The sequence below is a fragment of the Larus michahellis genome, chromosome 1 (genome assembly GCF_964199755.1).
Source record: "Larus michahellis chromosome 1, bLarMic1.1, whole genome shotgun sequence".
Taxonomy (NCBI): Eukaryota; Metazoa; Chordata; class Aves; order Charadriiformes; family Laridae; genus Larus; species Larus michahellis.
Window position 1 is genome coordinate 128,421,078 of NC_133896.1, and position 17,477 is coordinate 128,438,554.

The following is a 17,477-nucleotide window of genomic DNA, read 5'->3' on the forward strand; positions in this document are numbered from 1 at the left end:
CAGGGCACCTTCGCTGAAGCAGTGAGACCTTTCTGAAAAAGTTTATTTATTTCCCCAGTTCTCCCAGACTCCCAATCACAGATGTGAGGGGGGCACGGGAGCTGCTAAGAAAAAGTCTTTGTGCACTGAATTTGTACATTACCCGCCATTTTTCAGGAGTTCAATGCCCGAAGTCCTTCTTGAGCTGGCCTGTCCTTTGCATAGGTTTTTGGGCACCCACCAGCGTGTGGCTGGGGGAAGGGGCAGAGACAAGGGCAGCCACCCTCCGTCATTTTTAGCCAACATGTTGTCCGTGCTGAACCACCAGCTTAGCAAAACCTGAGCCAGGGTGGCTCCCCCTCTGCCGCTGCTGTTCCAGCACCCACCAGGACTGAGCTGGGGCAGAGGTGGAGGTCACATTTGTGTTGAATCGCTCAGAAAAACGCAGGGATTGGGGGAAAAGAAAAGGTTTAGGAAAATGTTTGAAAGGGTTTTTTTAATTCATTTTCATTTTTATTCCCATTTCATGACATTTTAGCAGTAATAAAGGATTGTATATGTTGTATCATTTCACATGAACATGTACACCATAGTATGATAAGCTGTGTATAATGAATATAGTTTAAATATCACAGAAGTGTATTTCTATATAGTCACTTACTTTTTATAAAGCATTGCTACTTAGCATAAATGTAAGCATAGTCATGTTCTAAGTCAAAGTGTCTATTCATTATGCCGCAATAAATAGCTTGCCATTTGCGCTAGACCATAAAAAGGACATTCGTGTGTACCCATTTGAGTAGCCTACAAAAAAACCACTGGAGTAATTCAAGGATCTCAAAAGAAGAAAATATATTTTTGAGCAGTTTATTTTTGAGAGCAAAATATCAAATTATTTTATTAATGTGCTCTGATAGAGATAACAATTCTTTCTGGTCACAGTAGCAGCTTTCACTGAAGATTTCAAAGAATAAACATGTAAGATGCCATATAAAAGAAAATGACGGCATAGTTGGTTAGTACAACGTAGTATGACGTGGTATGCAGTATTAGTGGTGGAAATACAAAATAGTTACTGCTGCATTTGTCATCTCCCTGCTCTGCCCATGCTGTCATGCCATGAAATAATCTACAAATAAAACTAATATATTCCTTGAGATGATGGATTCATTTAAAAATAAATACACATTTGAAATAGATGTTAATAAGTGAACTCTTATATTGCAATAGCTTTTTCCTCAGAGACGAATGTTTTGACGAACATGGGTCTGTCTTGGGTTCTCCTGCACCTGTGCCAGGGTAGCAGGGGGAGAAAGGATCAAAATCCTGTCTGTAGTCATGGCCAAAACACTCTGTCTGTCCCAGACCCACCCGGGGCAGGTGCCCTTCCCAGATGCTGTTCTCCTTCTCACTAGGGCTAGTGCTGCATCCCGGGATGCTGCCCAGGACAGCCCCACTGGAATAAACAGCGCTGCACCACCATTCACACAGAACCGTCTTCTCTCTGCTCCCAGCAGGGGACATCGCGTGTCTCTAAGTGAAACAACCCTACTGCCATTCTTTCATTGCTCGTCTTCCACACAGCTCTGCAAGTGTCTGGGGGGCTCTGAGACCCCACAGGGCAGCTTTCTCATCCAGAGTGGGTGGGACTCAGCTTTCAACCAGATCCCACCAGCTCCCAGGGGAATCTGGAGCCAGATCCAACCAACCCAACCCAGTTGGAAGTTTGAAGCCAGATATGTATCCAAGGCCAGCGATACGAACCTTTCCCCAATGACTAGGTAGGTATAGGGACTAAATGCTTAAGCAGGACCCATGCTCCAGGCAGCCCTTGGACTATTTGTGCTGCAAAACAAGCACTGTAAAAAGTACTGGGAGGTAAAAAGAGAAGGGGACAGCCTCGACACTGTCTTCCCCCATCCCAGAAGAAACCCCATCAGTCAGTCCAACCAACTGTGTGGTGTTACTGTAGACTTCAGTGGTGTTTGCCACCTCTTCGGGAATACCCATCTGGAGCAAGAGTTTGGAGATAAGGCTGTTGAACTTGCTCTCTGTGGTAGACCAAGGCTCTTCACTGGGGGTCGGGCCTTCAGATGTGATGTTTAGCTCCCCTGGGTCAAGACAGTAACCTTCTGGCGATCTCTCATAGAGTACGTCCATAAGGTCAATCCCAGCTACTGAGGAGGGGGAGGCACAGGGAATATCCCTGACGAGCCTGTAATTCTCCATCCACTCCTTCAGCCACTCGATGCGGCAGTCACACTCCCAGGGGTTGCGGAAGAGGTACAGCCGCCCGAGGAAGTACACTGGCTGGAAGACAGAAAAGGGCAGCGTCGTCAGGTTGTTGCTGTTTAAGTGCAACGCGACAAGGCTGGTGAGGTTTTCAAAAGCCCCTTCCTCAATGTAGTTGATCCTGTTGCGGTCCAGGTAGAGGACTTCCAGTTCCCCCAGGTCCCTGAACCAAGTGTTGGAAACATTCCTGAGGAAATTCCCCCCCAGGTTGAGCATCTTCAGGCACCTCAGACCATCGAAGGAGTTTTCTGGAAGCTCACTGATCAAATTGTCGTTCAGGTACAGGTACTCCATCTTCTGGCAGCCCTGAAAAGCTCGCTCATGAATGACATTTATCCTGTTGTCCTGCAGATTCAGGTATTTCAGTTTGGTCAGGCCCTGCAGGGAGTTATAGGCTACCGCTTCGATCCTGTTTCTCTCCAGGTAAACGTGGGTCAGGTTCTCCATGCCCCTGATGGCACCTGGGATCCTCCGAAAGTTGTTCTGGAAGCAGAAGAGCTCCTGCAGAGCAGGCAGCTCGATGAAGATCCTGTCCGGGATGTTGAAAAGATTGCAGTCCGCCAGGTCCAGCTTGACCAGCCGTCTGAGGGCAGTGAAAGTCCGCGTGTGGAGATAGCGAATGTACTCGTTGTGGGCCATCTTCAGCTCGGTCAAGCTGGGCAGTCCCTTGAAAGCCCCTGGGGTGATGAAGGAGATATTGTTGTGGTTGAGTGACAGGGATTTGAGGGAAGGCAAGTTCCCAAAGGCCCTCTCAGAGAGGAACTTGATACTGTTTTTGTCCAGGTTGATAGAGGAGGCTTCGCAAGGGAACTTGCTAGGGATCTGCCCCAGACCGGCACGATCACAGAGGACGGAGCAGCTCCGCTCCTGGGTGCACACGCAGTTGGCAGGGCAGGACCGCACGCAGGCCCACACCGCCTGGGCGTGGGGGACCCAAAGGATCACTGACAGAGAGGAACACGCCGTCCCCATGGAGGCATGGGAGGAGAGAATCAGGATGCGGTGTTAGAAAATATATTAATCACAACAGGAAAAACAAATTACGCTGTCTTTGCCTTCCTTCTAGCCAGGCTAATTGCCACTCACTACTTGTACGCCTATGCTGACTGAGGAGCTCTCGTGAAAGATTCCTAAAAGTCTTCTACTGGGGTTTTTAAACCCTCTGAGAAGGTGTGTGTGTATATATAGATATATATATAAAAAAGTATATATATATAAAATGTCATCTGGAACATCATCTCTGTTTAATTTCTGTCCCCAAGATGAGGAATCACCTAGACTGAAGTATTTCTCAGTGTCTCTGTGATTGGTCTCTCTGCAAGCTGACAGGGACATGGTTTGGCCAGGAAGCAGGCCAAGATATGCTTCGAAGGCCAGCAGCTGCGGATGGGTTGTGTCCGGCAGCAGGCAAGGCAGATCAGTTAGTTCCCTGGGGCACATCAAATTCATGCATTTTGCTTTTTTCTTTTCTTTGTTCATTCAACCTAACATTTCTCCACCAGAGCCATGAGCAGGTGCAGCACTGAAAGGGAACTATCAGCTGCTAAGGATGCAGTACAGTGTTTAAAAACACACTCCCTTTATATTTTGGTAGAAAGGCATGAGGAAAAACAAATTAAGGGATATTGGTCAGCTGCTTTCTTCATGATCTCACCATAGCTAAGACACTGTGCAGCTCTAGCACAGTTTTTACTGTTTTGCCACTTCTCAAGACAGCTGTGACAATGTCTTACTCTTGATGGGAGCAGCTGCTTTGTCCTTTTATCGGCCTGGCATGGGAGGTGTGTGGCTGTTGTGGTTTCTTTTCAAGTTAGGCCCATGCAGGTGGACGTACAAAGAGGAAGAGAAGGTAAAAGCTCTTGGGGACAAATCAGAGAAGAATGAAAGGAACAGGAGACATCAATCTCCAGGGACAGGCATTTTTGTGGGGGAAAAGCATCCGGTCAACCAGACATCTGCGAAATAAACTCATTAGAGAGGAAAAACTGAAGGCAGAGCTCATTTTGTAACTGGTCTCAAGGGCATATCCTACCGGCCACTCAACAAAATGAGAAGCCACACCAGCGAACTCTCCATGTAGTCACCAGCAGGAAGCAGTGGTATTGCTACTGACTGGTTTTTCTGCTGCAGTCTGTTGGCTCCCACACAAGCACAAGCCTTTCATATTTTCTTCAACAAGACATGAGATACCATCTTTACCAACAGCCACCTTTATTACAGCACTGCTGGGATCCCGTCGCTGCTGCTGCGTGCCTGGTAGCCCCAAGGGCTGAGGCACAGGGAAGAGGGTTTCCCCCACGTTCCTGCTGACTCTCTGGAGAGGGACGCTCCCAGCAGCCGGGCCGCCTCTCCCCACCGATTTGCAGCGCAGCAATTGCCCACTACAGCTGTATTCCCAATGGACATTTTTATCGAGACAAACTTGTGAGGTGATATCCCAGGAAGCATCAAGCTTTTATTTTTGCAGCCCCTAAGGCTTTAACGTATGGACCAAACTACAGTTTGAAGTGCAATTGCTCTGCCCTTTCTCCATCCTTTTTAAATGCAACAGGCACAGTACTGTATTTATGAGTTTATGCTGCCTGTGTCTTCTTCAAGCAGGAGACTTGCAAAACCAGTTGCTGGGCAGGTCCTTATTGACAGGACATCAACCCAGGAGCTTCCCAGCCTGGTTCTCTTTGAACCAACCTGAGCACTGCATGTAGAAGAAGGATTTAGATACATGGAGGGAGCATCCCAGAAGGACTTCAGCTGTGGCCTCTTTATCGAAATTCAGGTCCCATCAAATCTGGCTATGTTATTGTGACTAAAGAATTAGCAAAACAGCATGACTTCCAGGATAAATGATAGTGAAGGACTCTTAAGAGGTGGAAAGGCTTTTAAACAGGTTGTCAATTTGTTTGTTTGTATGTTCTTCTTCTTTTTCCTGAGCCCTTATCTAACAGCCATGGCTAAAGGAAAGGGCCCTTCAGCCAGGGCCCTGGGTAGACAACAGGCAAGGAGCCTAAGGACAAGAGGGGGAACAAGACGCCGTCTTAATTGCTCTTTCTTCATGCAGGCTGCCCAGGGGCTGCCTCATTCGCTACCCTTTGCCCCAGATCACACTGTTGCTTGCAAACAGGGGCATATGTTGTTTTTGTTGGGCAGTTACATAAACTGAAGGCCAGACAGATTAAGGATTTGCCTGTTCCCAAATGTCTGACCTCAGGTGGCTGTCTGGAAAGGATGGATGCAAGTGTTGCTGCTGGAACGGGAGCTTTATGTGGGCTCAGGGTGACATCCAGAGGGGCATATGTGCATAGGCTGTCCTATATGTGAGGTTGTCCCAAGCAAGTTCAATGTTTAGCTACAGTCACCCCAAGCTCAGTCACATCTCTGGCCTTCAGAGGAGACCTCCTCCAGCAGCTGTGTACACTGTGTGCAGCATAGGAATGAGCACGCTGCTAACCACGTCCCATCCTTCCCCTCCCTGCTTGTTCTCTAATTGCTTGATAAAGGAAATGTCTGTACCCACACCGTAGCCAGCCTGTTCGCCTTTTACCCAAGGGTGTTTCAGTGCCAAACTTGGGTCTTTTGCTAGTGGCATTTCACAGCACACTTCTAAAATCTCTATTCACAAGTGTGTCTCTCTGCATTGTGCAGTACACAGAAAACAAACACTTGAGGACCATCCAACTAGAAAACAATCCCCTGGCAACAGGAGCTCAGAGGAGCCCCTCAGCACCGCAGTCTTCGTAGCAATTTCTCTTTTTCTTGCAAAGGAACCCCACCAAACCCTCGGGAGAGACACTGCTCAGAGCACAGGAGCTCAGATCTCCGCTGTTGGCCAGATCTCCTCTGACCAACACAGCATGAAACATTCCCACCTCTCCTTCCTTACTCCTTCCCCTTCCCCAAAAAGAGATGTTCTTTGCTTTTTACACCATGGCAGCGGACAGGGCAGAGCTGGAAGATGCCTCCAACTCATTGACACACGGTGCTCAAACGGGGGTTTAAGAAAAAGGGTGAAATACGGCAATAAGGAATAAACAAAATTCCATCCAGGGATGATGTCTTTTGCTCTTTTAAATACTGCTGTAATTCAGTATTTGAAAGGAAGAGTGAGAGACTGAAAAAATGTTTGCAGAGTTTTCAGAAAGGTAAAGAGACAATGATTGCAATAATTGAGTATTTAACCTACACCTTTTCAAACGATCTCTGTAATCCACTATTGGGTAACGCAGAATAAGAGTATACTCACCATTTAAAATGATGGCAAACATTACCTTGATTATTCACTAGTGACATTTCAGGTCTGGCAAGCGAACTTGAGGGATCTAAAAGCACACAGGAAGAGCAGAGACAGGTTTCATCCTCTGTCATTTCCCTGCATCATTTTCCCACAATAAGGTCTGTGTTTAGAAAGGAAGAGCAAAGAAAAAGCTCTTCTCCACATGCTTTCAAACTGAAGAAGTCCCCAGCACCTTCCTGGTCAGCATCTTTCTTCCACCACTGACCTTCTCAGGGAATCCTGCAGCTTTGTGCTACACCTTTTTACAAGCTCCTCCGCATTCTTCCCACCAGCCGTGCCAAGGACAGGTTCCTATCATCTGAGGTGGGAAAAGATCACCAACAGTAAGACACTGGCCATCTCCCCAGGAAATAGGTGCTGGTACAGAGGAGCGTAACCAGCTTAGCATCAAACAGCCAAAACTCAAATTCCCAACAGAAATCATGTTAGATACATTGCTTACCTCGCCCGGCAGTGGCTGTGTCCTCCCTCCGGCTCATGAGGCTGCCATTAGCCATACGAGTCAGTCTCTGAAAAGTTGGCATTTTTTTCTCGCAAGCTATCATTTAATGGCAGGAAAATCCTCTGTATCAGAGGAGGATTAGCGGAGATGGAAGAATGTGTCTGTCCTCTAAAGCTCCCCAAGCAAAACAGGGATTGCAGACATACCAAACTGACGCTTTCTCCCCTCTGCCAACTTACTCTCCCCCCGCCATTAAAAACAAACAAACAAACAAACAAACAAACAAACAAAATGATACCGTCCAGAACTGGATTGCTACCATTCAGCCAGCATTGCTGAAAGTCATTACTCCACTCCCCATTATATAATGGCAGAGGAGGTGGAAGCGGAGGGTGCAGCCCAAATGTTATTATATTTGGGAGCAAGCACGGGCTTATGGTTTCCCTTCGTTGAGCTCTCCAAACCGACACAGCTTGGGACTCTCCTCCCCCATGCAAACTTTCCCAGCCCCAGCATGGCTCACACGCTGCTAAGAGGATGCCGGTGAGCTTTACTTCGCTGGGAATTGCTCCTGAAGGCCAAGGAGATGCCAACAGCCCTGGGAGAAGGGTCAGCAAACACAGGGAGCTTGCATGGTGTATATGGGCTGGATAATAACCAACTCTGTCCTGCCTATGTGCGTGCTTTGCTTGTGATGCTGCAGCTGGTGCGTGGAAATCATAAGGACAGGTTCTGTATGTGGCGATGTTTTAGCATTCAGGATGTGAATTGGTTTTTAAAGCCTTTTCTGACAGAATGATGATGGTTTCTTTGGAGAGTGGGGGCTGAATAAGTGAGTTATTTCAGCCTCCCATGCCTTAGGTAATTGCATTCACCATGTCAGAGGGAAAAATAGCTCTACTCTATTTCTGAGTGAATTATTCTGGGTTTGCTTTTTTTTTTTTTTTTTGGTAAGGAAATGGAATACCTGATGAATTTATGCTTGATACAGCAGGAAAGATTCAGCTGGGAACCAGCCTGCTGCTGCTTGGCTCTTCCTGCAAAAAAAAGCACACAGCTCCATCAGGTTTATTTTGTTTTGGCTTTCCCTCAGTCTTAAGGCAGCTGGCTGGCACCTCAGGAAATTCGTGTCTGTCTAAATTGAGTGTAAGCAGGCTGGTGCTGGGGGGCAGGCTGGAGGGAAGGGGGTGACCCACATAGCACTGATTTTATCTGAAGGATACCTTTCCCTACCACCTTGTTGTACCAACTCCCCAGCTTTGCACTTCTGCACTTTGCACCGCTGCTGCTTTGCACAGAGGAGGAAAGAGATTTGCAAAGCCACACACAGGGGTGCTGCAGCCTCCACCACAGAACTGAAGCTGCCGGAGACCTTGTGGGGACAGAAGTGGCACCAGTTGGGCGCTCGCCAGCACTGGGGCAGCTGATGTTTTGTCTGAAGGTGCCGGAATACCAGGAAACCACAACCTGTCTGATAGCAGAAAGCAGATCACTGGCCTTTCGTCCACGAAGAAAACTGGGGGGGGGGAGGGGGGAGGAGGGGGAAGTGCTTTTCCCAGATCCTTTTTCCCCAGTATTTCCCCAGCATGGGTACATGCTGTACCCAAGGGGTGGAGGCAGTAGGCAAGGAGGGTACATGGGACTTGGTGACAGTTTGGCATGTGATCAGTCAGCAGCTCCCCAGGGACTAGACCTGCTGCTTGGTTTGCACCGCAGTACTAAATCTGTCGTCAGACACGAGGAGGGGCTGATCTGCGCTGAGGCACCGCATTTCTGCTGAGGCTCTGGGGCTCTCCCGTGCCTCAGTGCTCTTCTTCCACCTGCAAGTTAGGGACTGGTGGGGAGGGGACATGAAGGACCTCTGAGCTCTGGAAAGTGCTTTAGTGATCTGCGGAGCCACCCACCCCAGAGGGGCAGCTTGTGGGACCTGGCAAAACGCATCCCCTAAGAAGGACCCTGTGAACCTCTGCCATGTACAACGGAGGGGGGGGCTGGTAGGTTGGGGGCTTGAGGGGGCTTGTTAAACTATGCACCTCGGCAGTCACTTTTGGGTAGGGAGGAGGACAATGGCAGTAGGTGCCTATTGTAAAACCAGCAGCAGCAATGTCATTAGCAATGCTGCCGAAGCAGGCTCTAGCAGAAGCTGGAGGAAGGCTGGCAGGGAACACCTCTCAAAGAGCTACTACAACAGGCAGCCTCGCCGTAGACCAGCGCAGATACTATTAGCTCCTGCAGGAGCTTCTGACAGCAGCTCTGCCGTCAGCATCCCACATACATAGCTCAGTGGCTGCAGCTGGCCTGGTGATCAAGCCCAGCCCCACTTTGGCCTTTTCTACTGTGGCTGGGGATAGGAACAGATGAAACAGCCCATGTTCTGCCCCAGTATGAGCCCTCCCAGCAATTGCCTCACCTCTCACCCTGTGCTGCCACACCTGGAGCTCCTGCCTGGCCGCCAGCAGCAGCTAGAGGGCTTACAACACTATATTTCTGGGCATCATCTATGGGCAGGAGCCTTGTGTACCTCCAGACCACAGCACCGAGAAGATAAGAACGTCTCAGCATATGCACGGGGGGAGGCAAGAGGAGCTGGAGGTGGGAGTCACACTGAGGTCACGGTTTCTAAGAAAGTCTGCCGCTGCAGGCAGCCAGCCAGTCAGGGACCATCGCCCCCACGAGTGGCTTCAGCAGAGCACCAAGCTTGCCACCCAGCGAGCTCCTGTGAACCCCTTCCAGCTCTTGCCACTCCTGATTCATTTCCTGATAACCCTTGTTCCCGAAAGGGCATGACAATGTGAGAAACAGGCCTGGTAAGGAGGAGTTTCTAGTCATCTTAGGTAGAAAAACTTAAATACCAGAGGGTACATAAAGAAGCCTTGCGCTTATTCTTAAAAGAAACAAACTTGGGCTTTAAACCATGCCTCAACATTTTTCAGAGCATGACTCATGGCTGGTTAATGCTGAGGGTTGAGCACGCTGCAAACACTCAGGGCTGGGAAGCTGCTGTGGCTGCCGGGCTGGAAGTAGACTCGGAAGCTACAGACCTTGCTACTGCAACTCTGCAATGTTTTTTTTTTGCCACCAAGGGCTCTTCTTCATGACCTGTCCTGCCCTTTTTAATCTCTGGGAACTCAGAGAAGCCAGAGGTCAATCTAGTAGTGGAGCTGAGCCCAGAAAGCAGCAGAGCTATGATGACACTGGAAAAAAAAATAAATAGATGTTTACATCTGATCTTCCACTGAAAGAATTTGGAGAATTCAGCCTTGACCGGAGGAGCTGGCTCCACTCCGGCAGTGTGTGCTGGGGACATAAGCCTTGGCACAGCTTTGCGAGCTGGCAGTGAGGGCAAGCCTGCACAGACTTGATGCACCATTGCTTCTAACAACATGATTCTTTGTGGCCGGGGTCGTTTCATGTGACAGTGGGTTAAGGAGCCAAATGTAGCTCCTATCTTTATCAACAAGCACTCATATGATTTAAAATGATCACTAGCCACCACTTCTGGTTCAGATGCAGGTTGAAATATTCTCTTTATTTTCAAAGGTTGGCTAAAAACAGCTAGTGGGACTCTTCTCACCTAACTGAAGGTGAGAGAGGTCTCGTCTCACCCACTCTAGCCTGTGGGGCCATCATGGCCCTAAGCAGTGCCCATTTTCACCAACAGGATGACAAGGCAGCCAAGGGCATGCAGCTTTTGGGACACCTCCACATCATTAGACACCAGCCCTGGCATAAGCTAGATCCCAAGCATCACCTGTCCGGACACTTCCAGCCAAATGCTGCCCTCCTTTGAGCAGTGAAGAGGCAGAGCTGCTCGCCTGACTCCGCTGGCTACTGAACATCTTCGCTACCCTGTTTTTTATTCTCTAAGAGCTACTTGCATTCATGAGACTGGTGCAGGGGGGGTGGGGCTCCAGCACCGCAGAGGGCCCGAGCCCCTCTGCCTGCCCGGGCCTTTGGTTTCCTGAGCTTCTGTAATAATGACCACAGCAGCCACAGCTCGGTGCATACTTCCCCTCGTCTCACAGCAGCAGCTGTGTTGCACATCGGAGCCTGTCTTGCTCCTCACAGAATCGCTGGGGTGACCTTTGAAGTAGCTGCCTCAGCGTTTCTCAGCCGTGGGACCTGGGCTGCGTGTAGGGTCGTCACCCAGCTCCAGATGGCGTTGGTTTGGGGTAGGGAGGAGGAGTCCTCTACGGAGGGAACTGCTGTGCTGCAAGCGGACGGGACGGACCAGCGCAGCCATGCTGGGGTTTGCAACTTCAGCACAGCCTACGCCACCACCAGAAATAGCACTCGGTGCAGGCACCATGTTGCTGATTACAGGAGATGGAGAAGCAGCTGAGGAGGCAACCGAGACTTCAAGAGCAAGGAGTTAGGAACCTTTCCCTCGCTCAGAAGAGAGGACAGCTTTTCTTCTGCAGGCGGGGGCTTCACTTTTGTCTGGACTGAGGCTCAGGCCCCCAGACTTTGCTCAGGCATTAAGCTCCAGGGCCCTGAGGGCACAACAGCCATCTTAGGGAGGGGTCTCCCCTGGAGCCACCCCCCACCCCTGCCGGAGGGCCCAGGACTCCCATTTCAACCCAGCCCATGGCCGTGGGTCCCTGCCAGGCCTGGGTGATGCAGGTTGCACGTTGTCACTGGCCCTCTGCTTGGTGTTGGAGCCCCATCGCAGCCTGCCCACCCTCCTCAAGCTGCTGTGCCGTGCCCTCATCGGGCTGGCTGGTCTCACCCCAGCTGGAGAAGACCCATGCTGCCTCATGAAACCCCTGGGAAGGGAAAGCTGCTGTGGTGCTCCCTGTGATGTCCTCCCTGTGTATCCTCAGCAAGGAGGGCTGCCACCAGCGATGGCATCTCCGGGCTGTCAAAATGGCTCCCTCAGGCAGCTGCTGTGCCTCGTGCCAGAGGCGGCAGCTGGTGCAGCTTGGTCCCAGAAGAGCAAAGAGGGACAAAAAGGGGAGCAAAACTGCTACAGTATGGTCAAATATCTGACTGGGGAAACTGTGTTTATGTGGTGGTGTCCTGGTTTGAGGCAAAACAGAACCAACTTTCTGTTCAGTAATTTTACTTCTTAGCTAGGCCTCTTCTATCTCTCTGAAATTAACAGCACGTTGTGTCTAAAACGGTTCGTTCAGAGTGATAAGGCAGTTTGTGCCAAGGAATGGTATGCAGAGAGGCTCTTGCTTACACTTATTGCTGTAACAACCAAGGTCAGCTAATTTCGTTACTTGTCCCATTAGAAGGTCAGAAGCAGAAAAGCGTAGAGGGGTCCCACCTGCAGGGGGGAGCGGACAGGACAGGTGACCCAAAACTGACCAACAGGGTATTCCATCCCATCTGCCCCATGCTCAGTATAAAAGCTGAGGGATCAAAGGGTCAACTCTCTTCCTTCAATGGACGACATCCGAGGAGGACCCTGTCTGTTCATCTGCCTTTGATCCCGATCCGTGTGTTCGTGACTCCAACTCTGGAACCCAGTTCCTACCTGTCGCTGAGTCCAGCCTGGGACTTCCCCAGTGCCTGCCGGTGACATCATCCTGGGAGCTTGGTACGGTTTTGTATATACTGTATCTATTTTCATTATTTTCCTTTTATTTTATTATTAAAATTTCATTAAAGTAGTTTAGTTTCTTCTAAACTCATAAATCTCTTTATCTCTCCTCCTCCTCTCCGTGTACGAGAGGTTGTGGGGGAGCATCTGTCGCCGGCCATTGGCCAGTTTGGCCAAAACCATGACAGGTGAAAACATTGTACTTCTTCCCTAAAGCCAGATGACAAATATGGAGTTGTTTGTTTGTGTTTCATTGCCTGTTTGTGCTGCCAGAGGTCCTCCGGGGAGCTGCTCGCTCCCCGCCAGTCCCACCGCCCCTCCCCACCTCTGCAGGGTCGGAAGGAGGGGATGGACACTAGGCAGCACAGTGTGGAGGACATCCCCCTCTTCCAGGAGACCCTGCCAGTGAGCGCCTCCTTGGCCAGCCATGCTTTCAGAAAGCCTCCATGGGCTTGCACGATGGTGTCTTAGCAGTGAGTTCTCTGGAGAGGAGCTCTTCTGGCTGCTCCCTGCCTCCCCAGCAGCACCATGGGGGCTGAATGGTGTGGTGGCAGCCTGGGACGGAGCTAAAGACCTCCATGTGCAAGGAGAAGGTTAGGTACCTGCATTTTAGCCCTTCGGATATAAACCCATCTCACCCCAAAGACCAACTTTGGCCCCTCATTCCCCGCAGCAGCCTCTGCCGAGTGTCCAGATTTGTTCTGCTGGGTGTACATAAACTGTCCAAGCTTTGACCAACTTCTCTGGCAAGACATGACAGACTGAAGAACAGCCCATCACTTGGTTTTGTGTTCACCGTTCTGGCCTGGGTAGCCCAGGCACACAGTAGCCCCACAGCCGTTTCACCCCAGCAGCAGCCACCACCCTGATCCATGTCCCCACGGCGGTGCAGGCGTGCAGGCATACCACCAGCAGCGGGCTGCCATCGCAGAGCTGATCTAGGTGAAAACTGCATTTTGGTTTTGGCTGCTGGGTTGGTCTGAGTGGGGATGGTTTCCTCAGCCCAACCTGTTGCACAGCCGTGTGCGTGCTTAGGAAGAGACCCTGTATCTACAATCCCTCTCCAAGGACCCGTTAACAGCCTACCCCCCCATCCCTTGACTTTACGTGAGCTCTGAGGCACCTCAGCCCATCCTTGTGCCAGCAGCTCCCAGAAAAACCTGGGCACTGCCAGAAAACCAGATTTTCCTGCTGAAGCCTGGGCCCCAGTGCAGACACAGCCCTGGGTGGACATCTACCCATAGACTGAGTGCACAGACAGTGCTGGGCACATCATGATACCCAGTCCAAGGGCAAAGCAGCCCAGCAGCTGCCTTGTCTCAGGGCTCAGCTGACTGTGGAACACCTGCAGGAGTAACTCTGGGGGACTCTTCACCACCTGGTCCATGTCAGGAGGAAGCCGGGATGAGACAGGGAGGCCAGCAGCAGCACTTGGCAAGAAATAGCCACCAAAAAGCCGTTTACCCACAGGGAGCATAAGGAAACAAAGCCAATAAAGCAGCAGAAAGAGGAGACAGCCAAGGTGGGCACCAGATTTGAAACTACAGCCCAGCTGCTGCACGATGGCCAAGCCCTGAAGCAGGAGCGGAGGCCCAGGAGCCCACAGCTGCAGCAGGAACATCTTCTGAAAGGGAACAGCACACTCTAGGGTAGGGAGACTGAAGCAGATGCAGCGCGCAGCAAGCTGCAGGCTAACGTGTTCGTCTGTCAGCCCAAACCTCTGCCGACAGCCCAGTTAGTTAGACATCACAGAGACCCCATGCAAAGGGGACAAGGAAACAAGGGGAGGGGTTGTAGCTCCATCAGTGTCAAATCCTCCCACTGCCTGGCAGGGGCAGGACAAAGACCGTCTCCAAGACTTTCCAGGCCACTGACTTTTACACCAGCTCATGAGGTCTCTCCTGGCCCATCCTGTGGATGTGGTTTCACATCTCACTTGTGCTAATCAAACAGTAACATTTCCAGTTAAAAAGGACCAGCAAGGGGCCGGGCACTCACCTGAAAAGATCCTGCTTCCCATTGCAATACATGTATATGGATGCAATGCCGAAAAACATCCTTGGGGTTACTGGGTGACTCCCCACAATACCCAAAGTAGCCTTGGGGAAGGAGAAGGAAGCTGGGCTCAGAGCTGTATTAACTAAAGCTAAAGAGGAACTTGAATCTCCATCTCCCACATCTGCGCTGTGACTCTTGGCTTCTATTACACTTTTTTTTTTCTTTCTAAAACTGGCTGGCCACGCTCAGATGTCTCATTTCAGGGATGAACAGCAGCTGGTGAGGCCTGAGCGGGGGCTGTGTTGCCCGTCTTTCTCTGTGGGGTGTGGGGGAGCCCTGCTCTCGCTTCTGCCTTCGAGCAGCCCTGGGCTCAGCGTGCTGTGCTGCATCACCGCTTTTGCCTGGCGTGCGGCCGAGCGGGCAGCTGCTGCTCGCATGTCCTGCTAGCGGACAGGGAAAGTCAAGGCTGGCAGCAACCCGTACCAGCCAACCTGCCCTCCCTGCTGAAGCCTGTCCAAGGGTGCCAGTGGTGTGAGCACGCACAGCCGGGGAGGCCCAGGAGGGTACGGGCTCACGCTACTTTTACGAGCAGCTGGGCAGCTGCTCTGCCCCAGCCCTTTGGCATCTGTGGGGTCATTTCTATCTTGTGTCATAAACAGAGAGCTGCTCGTGTCCTGCCTAACTCCTCGCACCATGCTTTCCACAGGCTGCCGCCCAAGGCAGTGACTGCTTGCAGTTCCTTGTTATCTAATGAGAAGGCTGTGCGGTATGCACACAAAAGCAAAGACACATAGCAGTGAGCTCTGCTTAAGTCCCCCTTAGTGGCTAGTGAGCCCATTAATCCTAATAAAATTGCATCCACAGCTACATACGGGCAGTGCACAATGAACTTAAACACAGCACCGCCAACACCTTTTGAAGCAGCCCTTCTGCACTAAACACACAACAGGCAATATGTTATCCAAGTCAACAGCCCTCCCAGGCCTCGCCAGACAGTTTATCACCTTCTGGTGATTCATCTCTCCCACTTCCATGACAGGATCAGTGCCACCTTCTCCCCACTATATAGCATCAGCATTTGGGGCAGGTTCATCACTTACCTGTCTCTGCTTAACTTAGGCACTTCTGTCAGGACCCTGCTCTGTAGCCAGGTCAGGTACTTGGGGAGAACTAGCCAGAAGCCCTGGGACTCTTGGATTGAGGGATCTGGGAGGCTATAACTGTGCTGCAATGTGATTTTTGCTCTGCCTGTCGTGGTGCTTTCCCCTGCCTGACTAACGCTTCTGAACGCCAAGTAACAAGGAGCACTCCATCATGCAAAGCAGCTGTAATTACCTGGTAATAGATCTAAAAGGATAATTCTGTTGTCTGTCAAAGATGTTGGCAGATAGGAAAGGAACCCATCACCAAATCGGGAATAAACTCCAATAATAACCAGCACACTAAACAGAAGGTTAGAGCAGCGTACACTTAGAGATGATGTGGAAGATTTGTTAAGTGAACTTACCATGCCTTCCTGAGCATGTAATCAAAATGGCAATGCATTCACTGCATAATCAAGCCCAGAGCAGTCAAAGGGCTGGGCTGAAAACACAGCAAGAGAACTCAGGAAAAACTGTTCATTATGGCCAACTCCTCTTTCCAGCTAATGCTACAGTACAAAGAGCCACATATGCATCTTTTACCCGCACCCCCTCCTAGCGAAGGAAAGGGGCATGAGAAAGTCTCCAGTGCTCCTCCCTGCAGCTGCATCAGCAAAGCTTCCTCACACAGTACAGCACACCTGAACAGCATGTGTTGGACCACTAAGAAAGGATGTGTCATGGGTAAAGGACAAAGAAACTCAGGGAGCCCAAACACGTAGCGCGTGAAACTCTGGTGAGAAACCCAGCATCGCTCCAGGGCACACCAGAGGGGAGATGGAGCAGTCGCTGGGGCCGGGAGCTGCTCTGGGAGCTGCCAGCGCAACTGGCAGCAGCTGTCTGCCGTGCTGCTTTCTCCAAGCCTCCAGCAAATTCATCTGCAAGGGGTTTAGATTCTCCAGCTACAGTAATGCAGCTACTCAAACATCCACCACCTGATGTACGCAGAGTTTTTGCACAAGTCTAAGATGACTAAAGCTAACAGAGCTTGGGGGAGGGAGGGGAACAGACACTGTGGTAGATAAGAAGACAGGCTGAAAGAGTTGGGGTTGTTCACCCTGGAGAAGAGATGGGTCCAGGGAGACCTTACAGTGGCCTTCCAGTACTTAAAAGGTGCCTAAGGGAAGGATGGGGAGGGCCTCTTTATCAGGGACTGTAGCAATAGGATGAGAGGCAACAGTTTTAAACTGCAAGAGGGTAGGTTTAGATTAGATATTAGGAAGAAATTCTTCCCTGTGAGGGTGGTGAGGCACTGGAACAGGCTGCCCACAGAAGCTGTGGATGCCCCATCCCTGGAAGTGTTCAAGGCCAGGCTGGATGGGGCTTTGAGCAGCCTGGTCTAGTGGGAGGTGTCCCTGCCCAGGGCACGGGGGGTGAAACTAGATGATCTTTAAGGTCCCTTCCAACCCAAACCATTCTATGGTTCTATGATTTACCCCCACGTAATCTGTTTCCCACTGATTCCCTGCCTGTGATTTTATGGGCTGCTGCCAACTTCTCAGTGCCAATCCAAGGCATCACCAAAAAAGCCCCCGTGGCCGTGTTATTGGGCAAACACAGCAAATCCCTCCCACTGGGGTGTATTTATGGATCGCAAAAATACATCACTTCTGCTCATGCAAAAGGCTTTGTTTCCTGCCAGCTGCAGAGAGAAGGGGCGCAACAGCTTTCTCTGTGACATCAAATCGACAGTGATGGAGGAAATAGCTCCTCTGCAGCAGGGCAAATTCTGTGCTCTCAGATAGGATTGGCACTAAGTCCCAAGCCTAGCAACTGGCAACACGA

The 17,477-nt window shown here is 50.6% G+C and overlaps 1 protein-coding gene across 8 annotated transcripts; it reads right to left on the reverse strand.

Moving 5' to 3' along the window:
• Positions 1-554: 554 nt before the first annotated feature.
• Positions 555-16,755, reverse strand: NYX (nyctalopin). Of its 8 annotated transcripts, XM_074603548.1 has the most exons (6): positions 14,551-16,755; positions 7,972-8,041; positions 7,005-7,071; positions 6,768-6,860; positions 6,512-6,587; positions 555-3,215 (listed from the first exon to the last, which is right to left on the reverse strand). In XM_074603548.1, exons 5-6 carry the CDS (start codon positions 6,531-6,533, stop codon positions 1,816-1,818), a joined length of 1,422 nt encoding a protein of 473 aa, XP_074459649.1. In that variant the 5' UTR covers positions 6,534-6,587; positions 6,768-6,860; positions 7,005-7,071; positions 7,972-8,041; positions 14,551-16,755; the 3' UTR covers positions 555-1,815. The 8 variants fall into 8 exon arrangements, with proteins under 8 accessions (XP_074459649.1, XP_074459617.1, XP_074459642.1 ...); XM_074603516.1 differs by having other exon boundaries at positions 6,537-7,071; XM_074603541.1 differs by lacking the exon at positions 14,551-16,755 and having other exon boundaries at positions 6,537-6,587; positions 7,005-12,793.
• Between the last annotated feature and the right edge of the window lie 722 nt (positions 16,756-17,477).